This window comes from Eubalaena glacialis, chromosome 2 (assembly GCF_028564815.1).
Source record: "Eubalaena glacialis isolate mEubGla1 chromosome 2, mEubGla1.1.hap2.+ XY, whole genome shotgun sequence".
Lineage (NCBI taxonomy): Eukaryota > Metazoa > Chordata > Mammalia > Artiodactyla > Balaenidae > Eubalaena > Eubalaena glacialis.
In genome coordinates, this window is record NC_083717.1 from 30126702 (window position 1) to 30144495 (window position 17794).

General features: G+C 42.9%; 1 protein-coding gene across 6 annotated transcripts in view; it reads left to right on the plus strand.

Annotated features, from left to right (window-relative positions):
* The window catches only part of DIP2C (disco interacting protein 2 homolog C), a 363587-nt gene that overhangs the window by 224511 nt on the left and 121282 nt on the right, over window positions 1-17794 (plus strand). For all 6 annotated transcript variants that reach the window (XM_061179712.1, XM_061179713.1, XM_061179714.1 and 3 more), the window contains 4 exons: window positions 1237-1446; window positions 11946-12080; window positions 14518-14637; window positions 15804-16001. In XM_061179712.1, the coding sequence (XP_061035695.1) occupies window positions 1237-1446; window positions 11946-12080; window positions 14518-14637; window positions 15804-16001 (663 nt within the window). The remainder of the gene's footprint in view (window positions 1-1236; window positions 1447-11945; window positions 12081-14517; window positions 14638-15803; window positions 16002-17794) is intronic.

The window sequence follows — 17794 nt, forward strand, 5'->3', positions numbered from 1 at the left end:
GACAAGGGAAGAGAATCTGTTGGCCTTCTAATATTATTGTTGCTTCTGTAACAAATTTCTAATAGATAAACTTGTAAAAAATTTCTGGACAGCGTAGGTCACATCACAATGATAATAAAATGCAATGTAAATATACTTTACAAATATTGCTGTGTTAAAGAAAAAGTCCTTGTAAAATTTACATCAACCGTACTCCAATAAAAATTAATTAAAAAAAAAGAACAGTACCTAATACATTAGTAAGTGCTTAATAAGTATTGATGGATGAATGAGTGAATAAACAGCAAAATTAACATTAAAAAAAGAAAAAGTCCTATGTCTTGATTTAAGACAAATTACCCTTTCATTTTTTTCTCAGTAAATATTCTAGAGCTACTCTCATCCTTTTTTCCTCCTGGCATCTCACATAACTCACCTATATGTACGATCCTGAATGTCATTCTTACATTGAAGTTTAAATAACAAGTATACAACGATTCGTTCTTGAAAACCTTGCTTCTAGGTGAAAAGTTATTAAATGAGTACTATTTCCATTAATTTTAATGCAAAAAGTGACATGTTTTTGCTCAATCCAAGGTACACAGTTTTCATAGATAGCAAAATAAATCAAATAAATAATGAAAAAATTTTATAAGGAACAAATATAAAAGTAAATGCATTTAGTTTGATCACAGAATGTAGTGTGGTGATTTACTGTCCTCCCGAAAGGAGGAGGCAGAGTCTTTAGATGTAGGTTGGTAGAGAAGTCCAGGTCATTCATTGGGAGAGGCAGGAGGATGAGACCTGCCACACTCACACGGAACTTAAAATAGCACATGACTCAGAGAAACACCTCGGTATAAAGAAGGGCTACAGAGCATCACACTTCGAAACGCTTGAAAGTTCAGTGTCTTTTAGAAAACGCCACCTTGGCCTTCTCGCTTGGTGTCTGAGTACACAGAAAACATTTGGTTTCTCCCCTAAACTCTTGAGTGGAGGAAATTGGTGAGTATGTCTTTGTCTGAGATTGTAATGTCAAAACTTTCTGGACATATATATGTAAGGTGTTTTGGATGAAGACTTCACTACACTGAAAAATAATTTGTCATCTGAAAAGCGTGTAATTTTTCAAGAGTGTTCAAAGGTCGTCGATTAGTTAGTGTGGGAGGTAGGTCTGTGTTCGCAGTGTTTGGAGAGGGACTAAGCCTGGGGGGGCTTCTTGGCTGTGATACACGGCTGATCACCTCCCTCCCACAGATACCTCCTCTGGCTCGGAAGACGAAGGCTCGGTGCAGGGCGACTCCCAGGGGACCCCCACCTCCAGCCAGGGCAGCATCAACATGGAGCACTGGATCAGCCAGGCCATCCACGGCTCCACCACCTCCACCACCTCCTCCTCTTCCACCCAGAGTGGGGGGAGTGGCGCCGCCCACAGGCTGGCTGACGTCATGGCTCAGACGCACATAGGTGAGTGCCCTGCTGGGCAGTCGTCTGCGTTATTCTCATTGTCCTTACGTCTGAGTGGCTGCTGAGTAACCCTGCCCTTTTTATTTTGGAATTTCTCTATTTGCGCATCTCGGCCATGGAGTCCATCTGAGGGACAGAACAGAGCCCCACTCCTGCTCCTGGGCTGCTTTGTTGCGTTGGTTTTACTGTTTTGTGAAACCCTTGGTTTTACTATTCTTTACATCCCAGACGTCTCCTACAGCTGTAATTTCAGGAGTTTCCTGCTTGTAGAGGAATGCGTTCTTGTTCATTAGAGAAACTTGCAGCCGTATCTGGTTACATGCTTTCTTCTCCTCATGCTAAAATATGCTCCTAAATGAAATTTTAATTATGCTAATAAACAAGGCTGGGGACTTTAGAGTGAGTTTGCCCTTACTTTGGAAGTCACTTAGGAAGGGGAGGCTTTCATCACTACTGCTTATATGGTTTTCTGCCATAGGCGTTCAGATTTCTGGGGTGGTTCACGTTACTTTGTGTGTAGGTTCCATGATACATGGGATCCTCTGTATTTAAAAAAGCACAGAGTTAGGAAGCATTGGTAAGATGTTTGGAAATAGTGTAAAACAGGAGATGAAGTGAGAATTGTTAGAGGAAAGGAGCATATTGGATGAGCAGGGGGCTGTGTGGAGGGGGTGAGTAAGGGTCCTGTTTCTCTGCCTGCACCCTAGCCCGCCACTCACTGCACCACATTCATCTGGTGTGGAAGGCACAGCATGAGGTCCAGATCTGCCTGATCCATTTTCAGCTGTGGATTGAGATTTTTAAACATTTCAATAAAAAATTATTCACAAAGTAAATTACTTGCTTTGAATGTAGTGCCAAGATGGTTCAGTATGTTCTCCATTCAAATGGGGTGGACCAGGGTCAGCCGCATCCAGGGACGTGGAAGCTGCACCTCCCTGTGCAGTCGTTGATCATCGAGCACAGGGCAGGTGCACGGCGTCCTCCCACATCTATCCTCTTACCCGAAAAATCCACGTTTAGAAAATAGGTAAGTGAAATGAATGAATGAAATACTCTGCCAGCTTCTCAGACTCAAAGTATTTCTAGATTATTGGCTACTTGACAGAGTCAGAGGAATTCCAAACTGACTTCTCAGGACTTGGCCCCAGTGGCACTTGCTCAGCATGAAGTTGAGGTTAAAAGCAACAGCCTTTTCAGAATCAGCAGTGAGAATGGTTGTCTACCAGCAGGACACAGGCAGCCGGTCGGGAGGGCTGGGTCTGGTCCCAGTTCTCACGTTAACAGCTGCTGGCTTCTTCAGAAGTCAGTATTCCCTGCTCTAGTTTTTTAGTGGGGAGAAAAGGAATGATAATGTCTTTCCTCTGTACCCATTGTGAGTAAAAAGGAGAAAATAGGAAAATTCTTCACAGTTTTTAAAGTAACACTCACATGCAAAGTAGTAGTATTAAATTTCAGTTTAAAACATTTTCAGGAACATACACTGGTTAATGTGTACTGAGAACCTCTATTTGAAATCATAGATAAAAATTAAACAGAAATTTATATGACCATTAAAGATTTTTAGATGCTAAAATTTCTTCCTGTGTGTTTTGGAACCTGAGATAGCCCTGAGGCTCTGTCAGTGTGCTTTGTCTGGCAGCCACCTGGGCAGGGGAGACGTGGAACTCCCTCCACCACTGCCCCTCGCTCTTACCTTAGGAATGTGTGTTTTCTGATTGAGTACACTTCTAAGGAAATATCAGGAATCTTACCAAGAGAAACACATAATTTTGAACAAATTACTCCCTGCATTTGTTTCTCCCTTTATGTAGTTACATGTGGAATATAGGAGGAAATTATAGCATGGAGAATTAAATTTATCCAAACTATAAAAGGTTGCGTTACTCAGGTACGTTAAGTCTCAGTGTAACCTAAATATAGCTTCTCAGTGTGTGACATTTCAGTAGTTTCTAATTTGGCACATAGATAAGTTCCTAGAGTATCCAGGAATTTTCTGTAAATATGAAAAAATTTTTTTGAAAGAAAGCAGTGGCAAAATAAGAAAAAGAGAATTAAAATATTTTACTCCTGTGGCAAAAGCAAAAGAAGTAAAAAGTCAGAATTGGCAGTGTTCAACCTTTTGTTGAGGCTATCAGAAGCCTACAACTAAGAAAATATTGTGGGTATGTCTGTGTTTTAAGGAATTTAGGGTCAAATAAACCACCAACTTGTAGTACCTCTGGTCCCTCAAGGTGAAGTACTTGGATAGAGTCTGTAGAAACCTCTTTTGCCCAAAGGGTAGAGGAAAGACAAGCGGTTAAAGACCATGAAGAGGCAGTCACAAGTAGATGGTACTTCTGCTTTGTGATTGTTGGAATGAAATCCTGCGTCCTTGTGGGTCCATCCTGACAGCATGACAGGGACACCGCACGTGCATCTCCCATCAGGCTGGCTTAGCATACCATGCGGTCCCCGTCCAGGTGGTTTTTCCTCCTATGGCTCTGCTTGTTGTTATTCACACTTAAAACACTGACAATGAGGGCTCAAGACGTTCCCCATCCTGAGATGCTAAGGCCTGATATGTGCACGTTTGTGACACAAGAAGATGGGCGTGCCGTGTGACGGCTCCCTGCAGCTTAGACAGAACAGGGCCTGCACATCATTGAGGGCCCTCTCTCCACAATGACAGAGAACCAGAAGGTGTTTATTCAGAACCTCTGTGCATGCCATGTTCTTAAGACAGTTGGAAAGGAAAGGATCAACACCTCTAAAATATTTATCATTATCAAAAGTCAAGGAGCATAATTTAGAGTAACCAGGAGAATTAAAGCAACACTTTGAAACTTCAAGAGGCATTTTTGTAAAAGGTACTAGAGTAAAATATTATAGGAATTAGTAAGCTACATAGAAATGGAGAAACTGAAGAGAAACTATTAATACATTTCTAGATTAAGAAATAAGAACAAAGCATAATAGATAACATTGTTGTATGTTCAGAATCAAAATTTGTATATTCAGGAAATTAAAGAGACTTCTACATGAGCTGTTCTCTTATTTTGTAGCTCCAGATGTATAGGTAAGGTCTGTGTCACCCTTTGTAACTGACACATCTAAGATGTTATCACATTCGGGTTTCATCTGCATGTGCTGGGGGTGTATTGTCATTAGCCAGATATTCATAGAAGTTATTGCCATTTCCAGACTATCTTAGAATTCATCAGCATGAATGCCGCTTTTGGTGTGTGCGGTTTGTATCCGCAAGGAAATTCTCATCAGGTTTCTTGCATCTGATCCTGGTGAGCAGATCGATGTGCCCCCATGTGCTTGATGCATAGTTAGCCTGGAGCCTGGCAGCTGTTGTCTGGACCTAGATTCTGGTGTTCTAGGGAATTTGTTCAGAGGACTGCATAGCCACCGTTGTGATAAATTACCCTAATTTATTTATGTATAATCATCCACAGTATCAAAGAATTCTTTTATAATCTCTTTATCAATACTTTTCAGACATTTACAGTCTTAAAATATTAACTACACACCAAGGATGGTGATATTAGCAAAGCCTGCACACTTGGGGCTGGGGTCTCCCTGCTATACCCTCACCTCCCTTTCTGGCTGGGGCATCCCTGCAGCTAGAGCTTCATGATTCGAAGGCAGGGTCAGTGAGTTTTTCCAGGAAAGGACCAGAGAGTGGATGTTAGGCTTTGTGGGCCATGCAGTCCCTGTGGCCGCTGCTGAATTCCGCTGGCTCAAGGGCAGAAGACAGTGCATGAACCATAGGCATGGCTATGCCCCCGCAAGACTTCATTTATAAACGCAGCTGACAGACCACCCTGTGAGCCATAGTTTGCCAACTCCTGTTTTAGAGAGTTTTAAGCCACGCTATTGAAAAAGTAAGCAGGAAAAGAAAATTTGCATTAGGTAACACAAGGCCGATGGGACTCTTCCATCAATTACTGCGTGTTTCTTCTGGCTCTTTGGGTGATACAGTACTAAAAGAGAGAGGGATCTCTCACTGGCCGACATGACTGTGGGAATTTTTAGTTAAGTCCTAGGTCTGGCTTCTAATCCTGCATTGTCTTGCTTAGTTCGTAATAAAGCTGAGATCTGCACAGATACTGAAACTGAGTGAATGTCACCATGGATCTTTTTCTGTCTCCTTGTCGAACATCTTTAACCAGTGATCCTTTTCCAGCTGAGATGTTTCCATGTCTTTCTCCATTCATTTTTTGCTATATTTCCTTTTCTGGGGAAGAAAGCTCCTTCTTTCCAAGGCTCATCTTCTCATCCTCATTCTGGATTCTGGCTCCTCCCAAATCTGCTAGCTCAGGTCTTTTCTCTTTTGTATCTTAGCTTCCCCCATCGGTGAACCAGAGCTTTGGTTGTGATGATCACTCATTCCCTCCTCTCCCGGCCTGCACCACACCCTGGTTCTCCTTCCCCCTCTGTCCTTTCCTCTCCTCTCCTCTCCTCTGGTGGCTCCTCTCCCCACCCTGTCTCTCTGTGTTCTTGCCCATTTCATCCACTCCCACAGTTTTCAAGGCCATCTGCTCTTTCACGACCTTCAGATCTGTACTTCCTTCACCCGTCCACATTTCAGAGTGCCTCTTGACCCTGCACCTCAGCCCTACGCTGTGTCCCCAGGTCGGCTCATCTGACAAGGTCCTGCACTCCCAGGAGCGGGCTCCAGAGCTCGCCGTCCTTGGCTCCTCCTTCCACAGACCAGCAGAGTCCCTGTTTGGTAGCGTTTGGCTACCATGTGTCTTGCAGGCCTCCTTCCTCTCCATTACTGCTCCCAGGACCCTGCATCCAGGCACCTCACCTCCCATCTCAGTGCTGCAGCCCCTTCCAGCCTCATATCCGTCCCGTTCATATTGTCCATGTTGCCCTGTTGATGTTGTTAGGGCACAGATCTGCTCCGGTTTCTTTTCTCCAAAAATGCTTTGGGATTTTTGCCACTCGAAACTGATTTTGTTTATTTGGATTTTATACTTAGAATCAAAGTAATGATTTTGACCCACAAGTATCCTAACCCTTCATCCAGTGCCTGCTCCATGCTGCAGGAATACCTCAGCGCCTGCTGCTCACACGTTGGTGCACACAACAGAAAGATGGCTATTCAGTTCTTCTCTTTCTCCCAATGTTCAAATGCAGTCATTTACACTTAATGCCATGAGTTTCACAGATTCTTTCTTGGAACTCATGACAGGAAAGGATTCCCACGCAAGGGGAGAAATGGCAGAGCGGGAGCCTTTGGGCCTGAGAGCGAGGATGGCAGTGTCACCGTCACTGCAGAATGTCACGGTGCAGTGTCGCTTGTGCCCTCAGACTTGGTGAGGAGCGAGTAGCAGCACTCTTGTTCCACAGGTGAGAAGACCCAGGCTTAGGATGGTGGATGTGATGCCAAGGGCATCCAGCTAGTGAGTGGTCAGCAGGAACCAGACTCCTGTCTGTTGGGTGTAGGAGCACCTGCTCGTGACACTCCAGTCTTGCTCCCTCCTCAGTGTCTGTGTTCCAGCTTGGCCCTGCTTGTTAAAAACAGAACAAGAGCTCCTTGCAGACAGAAATGCAATTAAACTTTGCATGAACAGTAAAAGTTCCAGCATCCCCATCACAATCCTTCTGGGACTGTGGTCTGTACAGGCTTGTGATGATTGGAGCCCTTCAGCATGAATTTGAATTTGCAGATATAAAAGTCAAGAAGCTATTGTCTGAAGTTAAAGATTTCTGTTCTGATATTAGAACATCCCGAAATTTGTCTAACGGTAACTATCCCATCTTTATGGATTTTTGTGGCATAAATGTGGGAGGGAGGCCGTTCCAGGTCTGAGAACCTGTGTAATGCTTCTAAAGTCAACCTCTGAGAGCCTTGGCTGAGAGAAATGTTTGAATATAGAACCACTGAGCCCTTTCTAACTATCTCCAGGTTTAGTCTGCAAATTTGAAAAGCAGCTGTGAATCGCCATTAGCAGTATCACACACACTCTCACAGGTAACCAGAGTATACTGTTCTGTCCCTAAGTGATTATTAAAGGATTAAGGAGATAAATCCTCACTTATATTGTCATGCGTCAATATGACACATGGGTGAGACACCAGTAGAGCTCTCCTGTTGGGGGCTTCTGTCAGAGCCAGGGAGGTTGGACGTTCCTGGGGAAACCAAGGAGGAAGTCCTGCTCTTCTCATGAGCTGCGCGTGGAAGATGGGTCGGTGCAGTGGGCAGCTGAGCAGCGTCTCCAGCAGCCGAGCTGGATGCTCTGCCGTGAGGCCAGCTCCTTCCTTCAGCATCGTTGCAGATGCCTTTCACCACGTGTCACCTCCATATTTTCATTGAGGAACCTGGTTTTCTGCTGCCATGTGGAGGGCACAGCCATGTCATCTTAGGAAGCCAGGGCAGCTGGGTGGACGGGTGGTCTGAGGGCCTGTATTGCTTTCTGCTCAGTGACTGTGGAGGTTGGACGGACCATAGGAGACACGGGAGGGACCTTGTTGATGGATGGAAGGCTGGGTCCCTCTGAACTCGTCTCTGCTTATCCATCATCAATTAGCAGACCACGAGCACGTTGCTTTCTACATGTGAAAACCAGATTTCCTCTTTTTCTTCTCTTAATTTAGAAGTTATTTGGGGACTGAAAAATAACAGGCTGGGAAGTAGGATCTCTGACCACTGATCCCTGAGGTTCCCAGTCATATAGTTAGAATTAAAGAAAGCTGCTTTTCAGCGATGTGAGAACCAGAAACGTTATCTCTAGTCGTCAAGTGCTCCAGTGTATTCATTCTTATGTTCATTCATTCTTTGAACTTTCACTCCAACATTTGCGGAGTGCAAACGACATGAGCTGGGTGTTGTACAACTTCAGCATCTGAGTAGGACACAGGAGCTGCACTGAGCTGGACGCCTGCAAGAGCGGGAGATGAGGAAGTAGTTAGTTCAAGGAAGCAGGGAATTTCCAACACAGAGCTGCAGGAAGACCAGCTAGTAACCTGAAACGGTCATGGCCAAAACAGCTGTCCAAAACGGGTGGATAGCTGGCAAGAGTAACAGGCTAAAATCCGGAGTGGGAGGGGGATGCAGTGAGATGGGACCCCTGGTACCGAAGGCTCCAAAACAGCAGATACCGTCATGGAAGATGGGTGAATTACACTTCCCTCCCACCTGCCCCTTGTGCCTTGATTCCAGATTCTTAAGGAACCCGTGTCAGCTGCTGGGAGCAAAAACCATAGAGGGGTGGATGAGACAGGACCCACCTGTCAAGGAGCAGATGAAAAGGTGTCACAGTAGCTCTGGGGCAGTCACAGTGGAGGTGACACCTGATAGGTGGCTGGAAGGTTGGCCGCTATTTTTCTGTTGGTTTTGAAAGTATTGGGAAATTGATCTAAGGAACAGTGGGTCATCTGGCTCAGAAGATACGAACCCGCTCTGATGAGAGTTCTTAATCTTCGAAATGCTCCTGTTGCATATGGACCTGATTGGCCTCATGCCTGGGGCTGATGAGCACTTTAGACCTTTGACCCTGCACCTTCATCCAGACCCTACTTTTTCTGACCCGTCAGCAAGTGTTTCTTGAGCATCTGTTACATACAAAGGTCTTTTCAATACTCGCAAAAGATAGGTAACAGAGTTAAATACTTGGAATCCTGATGTTTATTAAAATAAAATAGGGCACCATGTATCACTGCAATGGAAGAATGTTCTCTGGCTTCCTAACAGAAGCCTGCTGCTGGGCTTATAATCCTACAGTGACAGCATATGTGGGGAGTTTGAAAGGGAGGGGGAGAGGAGCTAACATAAATTTGGAAAGCACTTTGAAGTCATGCAGCTGTCACTGTTCCTATTTTTTAATCACCAGATGTATTGGAATCGTTATTTTTCCCAACTTCAAAGTGGAAGTGAGTACGTCTGCTGCCCAACACAAAGACTCATTGGCTGCCACCAATGATGCATCTACAGCATAATGTAAACACAAGTAAACCTGAGTAAAATGGAACTCAGTGAACTTACATTTTAGCTGCTTTTGTTTTATGTGGCTAATTTGGAATGTTGCTCATCATACATTGGCATCTATTATATTTTTATTTGAAATATGGGGCCCCAGGGAGTTAACTGCTCAGCCATGGAGAATTAGATCATTTTGAAACATGAAATAAAGTCTATTTGGCAAAAGCACAGGTAGAGGAGATGAGAAGAATGAATACAGTGTTTGAAATATTAAAGAGGTCATTTGAGTGGTCCTCTTCTCTCCCTCTTGCTCTTCCCCTCAGTGATCTGATAAAGCATCCCAGCCGCACCCTCCTCCCTCTCACAGGTACTCTTTTTCTGGGCTAAGATCTAAGAAATTGCCCCTAAGGGTGTGTGTCAGTTGGCTCAGGCGGCCATAACAAAGCACCTTAAACACGGCTTAAACAAGAGACATTCACTGGCTCACAATCCTGGAGGCTGTAAGTCTGAGCTCACGATGTTGGCAGTTTCTCCTGAGGCCTCTCTCCTGGGCATGTAGACAACCATCTTCTCTGGGCATCTCTGTCCTCATCTCTTCTTATAAGGCACCAGTCAGATTGAATTAGAGCCCATCCTAGTGGCTTTGTTTTGCCTTAATCATCTCTTTAAAGACCTCCGTCTCCAAACACAGTCAGCTTCTGAGGTCCTGGAGATTAGGACTCCAACATGTGAATTTTGAGGAGACATAGTTCAGTCCATAACAGGCTGGACACTCCTGGAACAGGGAGATGAGAAATGGGGAGCTGGACACTCTGCTGATGGCCTGTGTTTAGGGGCTGATGCCGATCGTTATCTTCAGAGATCTCCAGGCTCAGACCCTGGAAGAATAGTTGTTGGTGCAGAGAGCTGCCCACGTGTTCCTCTCCTGGCATGTCTGTCTGTGTGTCTGGTGACGCCAGTGCTTGTATCTGTTTATCTACGTAATCCCCACTGTAATTCAGAGGTAGGCATTGTCATTGTCACCCCCTTTTACAGAATGGGGAACCGAGGCATAGGAAGGTCAGTAACCGGTCCCAGGTGATCAGCTCTGAGACGCGGACCTGAGGACCAGTTGGGCAACTCCTGGCGGCCCAGCCCTCAGCCCCCGTGCACATTTCCACACACTTACTGGTCAGTGTGCCCAGGACTGAGGGTCCCCCGAGTCCAAGCACCTGCGTTGGTCACGCTGGTTGCTACGTTTGAAGCTTGCTTAGGAATTCAGATTAATATTCCTTGGCCTCAAGTCTCACTCAGTGTAATGTCCCTTAACATATGCGGGCTCACTGACACAGAAGTCAGTCTTCACTTCTGGCGGATTGGGTACTTGCCAATCTGCCTACTTGTTAAAATTACCTGCACCCTCAAATGAGTACCCGTGGGCTTCTCGAGGTCATTTCCAGACATTTGCAGAACGGATAAAATTTGAGTCCCCGACGTTTATGTTCCCAGCGGAGTCGACAGGCCACACCCCGGCTTCTAGTTTAGCGCAGTCTAACAGCGTTCTTTATGTGATCTCTTCGGTGCTCTGTTTTTCCTCGTTCTTGTGCTTTATGTTAGTGATTTCACAGTTTAAACTGGCCCTCACGTGTAGTGCCAAGGTGGGCAGTGTACAGAGGAGAAAGGCCTTCCAGTACCTGCTCCCCTTTTAACAGTATAAAATATTGTGCTTCTATCACGTGGAACTATAGCATCTTGACAAGTTTCTATCTAGTAAGGATTAACAAATCAAAATTAATAGTATAATACTCATTATTAGAACTTAGTATGTATAAAATGACATGGACATTCTCATTTGACATGCTCTCCTTAATGTCTTATTTAATAAACACAAAATCATGCTTTCCCCATTTAACCATTTAAGTGCTTAACTTTATCATCAAGTAATGTTATGGGGAAGGCCTGCTGTACGTTTCATTGTGCAGAACACGGCACCCCATACACATTAGATGTAAACCGGTGTTTTTTGAATGACTGGACTGTTCAGTATTATTCATGCTAAAACAAATAATAAAATAGCTACTATTTCCTAAATGTTCACCTTCTATCAAGAAATGTTCTAAGTACTTTACATATGTTAACTTATTTAATCTACCGAACAAGGAGGTAGTTGCCATTATTCCCATTTGATGGATGAAGAAACCAAGGTTATAGAGGTCAGGATGCTTCCCAAGGTCTCAAGAATTTGCAGAACTGGGATTCAAACCCCAGGCTCTCTGCATCTAAAGCTTGAGCTCTTAACTGCCTCTACTATGACTGATAAGAAAATTACTCTTTTATGAACACATAACTTACAGTGTCTTTTTCCTTTGGCCAGTTGAAGACATTATTTTAATTAAAGTGCTACAGTGATTCATTGATGTGGCACCTGTAGTGATGTTATTATTGTAAAGATCATCTTTATGCTGAGATTTTTATAGTAGTTTTTGATTCAGAATCTTTTTCTCTTCTTAGGATGTGGCATTTTTGAAACCTTATTGCTTACGTAGCCTTCAGAATAACTGTATCATGCTAACCAGAAAACTTACAATTTGCTTCTTTACAGAAAATCACTCTGCACCTCCCGATGTAACCACTTACACCTCAGAACACTCAATACAAGTAGAAAGGCCGCAGGGCTCTACGACGTCAAGAACAGCCCCAAAGTATGGCAATGCCGAGCTCATGGAGACTGGCGACGGTATGTCTTCCAGCAAGTTTTTCCTCCTTTGTAAATTCTAAGTTCTGCTAACGTGCTTTTCTGTACCCTGACTGGATGTGTTTCTTCTAGTGACACAGTCGGCTCATTGACTCATCAGGTTCTTTATGAGCCTCCCTAGAAGGTGGCATAGTTACAGGAAGTGCAAACTATCTCCAAGGGGGCCAAGAGTTATTCCTTGTAGGAAAAATGTCAACGTTGTAGAAATTTTGTCATGAGAAGAAAAAGATTTGATAAAATTCTGATGTTTTTGCTAATGAATAATGTTGATTCCACAATTAGAAAATTAGTGCAGGTGTTAAGACTGTGAATAGTTACTTGGAAGGGCAAGATGGAGCTAAACGCAACCAAAATAATGGACAGAGATGGGCAGAATGGTGCTTTAGACTTTGGAAGAAAGATGGTCCTTTTTCCTCCATGTTGGAAAAAGTATTGGTGATTTGATAAATACAGCCATTCGGGTTCTCTCTTATTCCTTGAATCTTTCATCTTGGTATGCTCTAACATATTCCTGTTACCCATCCTAAAGTGACAGACTCGAACATGAACGTCATGCTTTATTCTGCTTTCCTGGACCTTCCAGAGTCATGAAAGTTAGACTGGAACCCGATGATGATATAAAGTGTTATTTTCTTGGAAGATGGCCAAAATAGCCTCTGTGTGCCATCCATCCCACTATGCTTGTGTCCGTGACACTGTGACTCACTGGGGGTGATGAGGAGGCCTGGACCCAGCCTCTAACAGGCAGATGCCTCTTCACTGTGGTCAGAGCCCAAGGTCGCTGGGTTCTGAGTTCTCTGTTAGTACATTTGAAGTCACTCCAGTTTCCAGTATGTTTGGTTTCCCTGGAATGCTTCTCAGTATCAAGGTTTGCTTTAGTCCTCTACTAAGTTCCTTGTTTATTGAATTGGTCATTACTGTTATTCTTGTCATCACCATTTTAGTAACTTTGTTGTCTTTGAAGTTCATCATCTTCACCTGCTCCCCCAGGTAAATTCATCTATTGTCCAGTCCAGTGCTGTGATGGTGTCTCGTACCAGAACCACATGGGGCACTTGTTGGAAAACAGATTCTGGGCCACTCCCCAGACCTAACACATCAGAAGCTCTGGGCTGGGTCCTAGGATGATTTGTGTGCGTTCTAAATTAAGCTGGAGCACCAGTGGCCTTGTGAAATGATCTCTGATTCATCCAAACCAGATTAACTGGGACTATTTAATAGGGAAATTTTGTGTTTAGATATTGAGAATTCTGGGTTATATATTTTCAAGATTGTAAAATATTTAATGTCTCAGTTCTGAAAGTGCCCATAGAGTATTTTGAGACTGTCTATTAAAATGGTTTTTATTTGATAGAAAAATTTCCTTGAATTCTGTCATACTCGTTCCAAAAGCTGAGTTCTGTTCTTATGACACTGTGCCCTGGAGGAAGGGCTTTGCCTCGGTCAGTATGGGAAAGACCCTCTCTGGTCGTGGTTCTTCTGTCTGAGAGCTGTGAAGGTTCCAGGCCTTCGTATTTACCAGGTTCAGGTTTCCAAGCACCTTTCAGCAGGAATGAAGTTTGCCTGCAGAGAGTGCATGTGATCCAGTTACGGATTCAGCATCTTGGTGCTCCATTTTTTCATTTATTTGTGTTATGTAAAATTTTTTAAATTTCATGCCTTTTTCATTGATCATTTCACTTATTCAGTTTTGAAAACGATGTCACATTTATTGTCATGAGAAATGTATTATAAGGTTGGGTCTGTTTTTCTCAGTACACATGGATAAATATATGTAAGTTCTGTATTATATCAGAAACTGAATTTAGAGACTTTTAATTGCTGTGCTTCTAGAATGCATTGCCTAAATGTTCACTCAGGAGAGTGGGTCTGAAAGACATATAGGGGGGACCTGGCCATTACCTGCAAGAGGACAAGGCCTGCCAGCGTCACTTGTAGAACCTGAGTCCCCTTACTTTCAGGGGCGGCAGCTGTAGGCCGAGCACAGGTGGTCTCAGGGGAGATTGGGACTTGGGGAGGGTCTCACTGCTTAATCAGCTCTCTGACCCCCAAGGACACAGGGGACCCTGAGACGGTATTAATAAGGAGATGACAGACCCTGTTTTAGGAATAGAGGTGGGACCGAGCCCAGTCTTTTGTCCGGAGTTTTTCCCAAGGTCACCAGAGCAGGACAGTTCACAGTGTAAAAGGGAATCATTTCTGCTACATCTTTATCCTCTCTCGAGGCTTCCTAGCAAGGTCACATGCTGAGACCATCCACCTCGGAATGTTCTCGTTGAGCAGCAGTCATCTTAGGTGACACTGAGGGGCTCCCAGCCCTGAGATGGGGCAGGGTGTGCTGTCACGGCTGTTTTTACTGTGGCTGCTTGTTTACGCTGGTTCATGCTCAGTCCACCTGCCCCATGGTTCTGTTTTTCAGGAGTGCCTGTAAGTAGCCGGGTATCAGCAAAAATCCAGCAGCTTGTCAATACCCTCAAACGACCCAAACGACCACCATTGCGGGAATTCTTCGTCGATGACTTTGAAGAACTGCTGGAAGGTGAAAGAGCCCGTTCCTACCCCCTCGTCCAGTGTTTCTGTGACCCTATAGAGTATAGTGTTTTTCTACCAAGGCTGTTTGACTTTTTAAGAACAGTAATCTTGGTGTTCCTGGGAAGACAGGGATCCTGCCTAGAAACTGTAGGTACTATTCCCCAAGGTCCCTTTAAAGATACGCCAGTCCCGGCACAGTTGGGTTGATACCATTTGTGTGTCACTCTCAGCAGAATGCGATTTTGTCCCGTGAGCCAGGCCTCTTTCTAAGGACTCCTTGAGGCTACAGGAATGCTGGTGTTGATAAATCATAGACAACCTGAGCTTGCAGCAGCGCGTTCTCTCTGAATAGGCTTTAGAGGAATGCAGAGTGAGCCGTGGCAGATCTCACCTTCCTGCCTCTTGTGACAGCTTCAGGAGCTGGTGTTCTTAACCCCTGAACAGTCCTGAGCCTTTTAACACAAAAAACTTAAAATTGAAACAAAGTACTGCTTGTTGTATCAAACCCAAACTGCTTATTTTCTTGCTCTTTATACCACAAGTAAGACATAGCTGATTCTCTAGCCAGCAGGTGGAAATTGTGAATCGTCAACTATAAGAGAAACCTTTCCCAGAAGTGAGAATAATCTCTCAGATTCTTACCTATCTAAAGAGTTGGGCAAATTGTTTTTATTATGGGGCGTTTATTTTTGTTGTACTTAAGAAAATATGTGCTGTGCTAGTTATTCATAGTAGCTGTAGCAAATTCAAATTTACATCTCAGTATTTAAGGGAAAAATATAATTCAGCAAGATTTGAGCTCTTTGGAGTCTATAATTACCAGTGTATGTCGATAACCGATGTTTTAAACATGGCTATTGTAATCCTAGACTCTAGGCATGTTAAAATGCATAGTTTTACTTGTCAGTTTATAAATGCATTCCGTTCTCCCTAAGTTCCGCACCCTGACATTGCCTTGGAAGTTGTAAGAATTAAGTGCTTTTGTTACATCCATGAGGCTCATGTGTCGGTCATAGCTCTAATTCTAGAAAAACACCTGTGCATGTTTCCTGTCTGCTAATAAATTTCTAACTCAAGTGTAAGTCTTCTAGCTTCCTTAAAAGGAATAAAAAAGTGATTGTGCTAATATGGATGTGTTTTTCTTGAAAACCTTTTGTGTTCAAATGTATTTAGTTCAACAACCAGATCCAAACCAGCCAAAGCCAGAGGGAGCCCAAATGTTGGCGATGCGTGGGGAACAGCTGGGTGTGGTTACAAATTGGCCCCCATCTTTAGAAGCAGCGTTACAGCGATGGGGGACCATCTCACCAAAGGCCCCGTGCTTGACCACGATGGACACGAATGGGAAACCTCTGTACATCCTTACTTACGGTAATCCTGTGAGGCTTATCCACCTTTTGTTTGCTTGTGCCTGCACACAACTGTCACTTTCAGGGTGGCCGATTCATATTTGTGTTGCCTTATGTTTCTAATACAGAAATAAATGGAACCTGAAAAGAAATATTATAGGAAAATTACTTGGTTTGAATATGAAAAGTTACTATTTGTTAAATGTTTTTGAGTAAAAACCAGAAAGTGATATAAAAAATGAGTGATTATAACTCTAATAAGATGTTAGATTTTACCTCTTGGAATGTATATTAATTAAATTAATGCTTTCAAGAAGGATTGGTAGTTAAAGAATGTATATCAGAACTCTTTGACATGCATCACTCAGAAGAAACAGAATCTGTTTCCAAAGTGCTTTTTCAGAAAGCAAGAGAAACAAACGTTTCTTTAATTCTTTATTCAGTACCATTAATGCAGTCCATAAACTTGGAAATAGTTAACTGTACCAGAGAGATTCCTTTCTCTTTGCTCCACGGATAAGAGGCGGAGAAAGCAAATTTTCAGGTCATTTTCACACTCTCTGCTACAGTTTTGCAAAGAAACAAGCCTCATAACAAAAACACCAAAATGGCTTATATTATGTCTGCATGTGTGAGGTTAGATTACCTTTTTTTAACTTTCAGTTTTGTTTTTATGATGATAATGCTCTTCTAATTGCAGGTAGGAAAGAAATTGTTTTCTCCATTAGCAATGGAGGTCAAGAGCCAGGTGTTAAGTATTATAGCCCAGCCTTTTAGTGGGTGTGGGGCCCATGAGGCACCCACTGTGCCTCAGTCATTATCCTGTGCATCTCATGGAAGGAAATGGGATTTAGGAGCATATGTTTTCATAGTCTCATTTTTTTTTTTTCTGGCTTTGTTGGGAAATTCTGAGTGGATAAAGGGTATTTCACCCATCATGAGGCATAAGATTCATTTTTTAAAAGTTATAGTCTTGGAAATAGATTTTAGTCAGTCAAAAAGACAGAGGACTTTCCTGTCTGACCTTCATCTCTTGCCAGATTCAGCCATGGAGCTGATTGTGTACTGTTTTACAAGCATCATTTATTGAAAGACTGTCCTTTCCCCTTTCTTGGCTCCTTTGTCATAAATTAGTTGACATACATGCGTGGGTTTATTTTTGGGCTATTCTGTTTCATTGATCTATGTGTCTGTTTTTGTGCCAGTATCATACAGTTTTTCATTACTGGTAGTTTTGTAATGTCAGGGAGTATGATGTCTCTAGCTTTGTTTTTCTTTCTCAAGATGGCTTTGGCTATTTGGGGTCCTTCATGGTTTCATACAAATTTTAGAATTGTTTGTTCTATTTCTGTGAAAAATGCCATTGGAATTTTGATAAGGATTGCGTTGAATCTATAGATTGCTTTGGGTAGTACAGACATTTTAACAATATTAATTCTTCTGATCCACGAGCAGAGAATATCTTTCTATTTATTTGTGTCATCTTTAATTTCTTTCATTAAAGTCATAATTTTTAACATACAGGTCTTTTATCTCCTTGATTAAATTCATTCCTAGGTATTTTATTCCTTTTGATGCAGTTGTAAATGGGATTGTTTTCTTGATTTCTCTTTCTGATAGATTATTATTAGTGTATAGACAGAACAGTTTTCTGTGTATGGATTTTATATCTGCTACTTTACTGAATTCATTTATTACTCTGGTTTTCTGTATAGTCTTTAAGTTTGTCTATATATAATGTCATGTTATCTGCAAGTAGTGACAGTTTTTCTTCTTCCTTTCCAGTTTGGATGCTTTTTTTTTTTTTTTTAATTT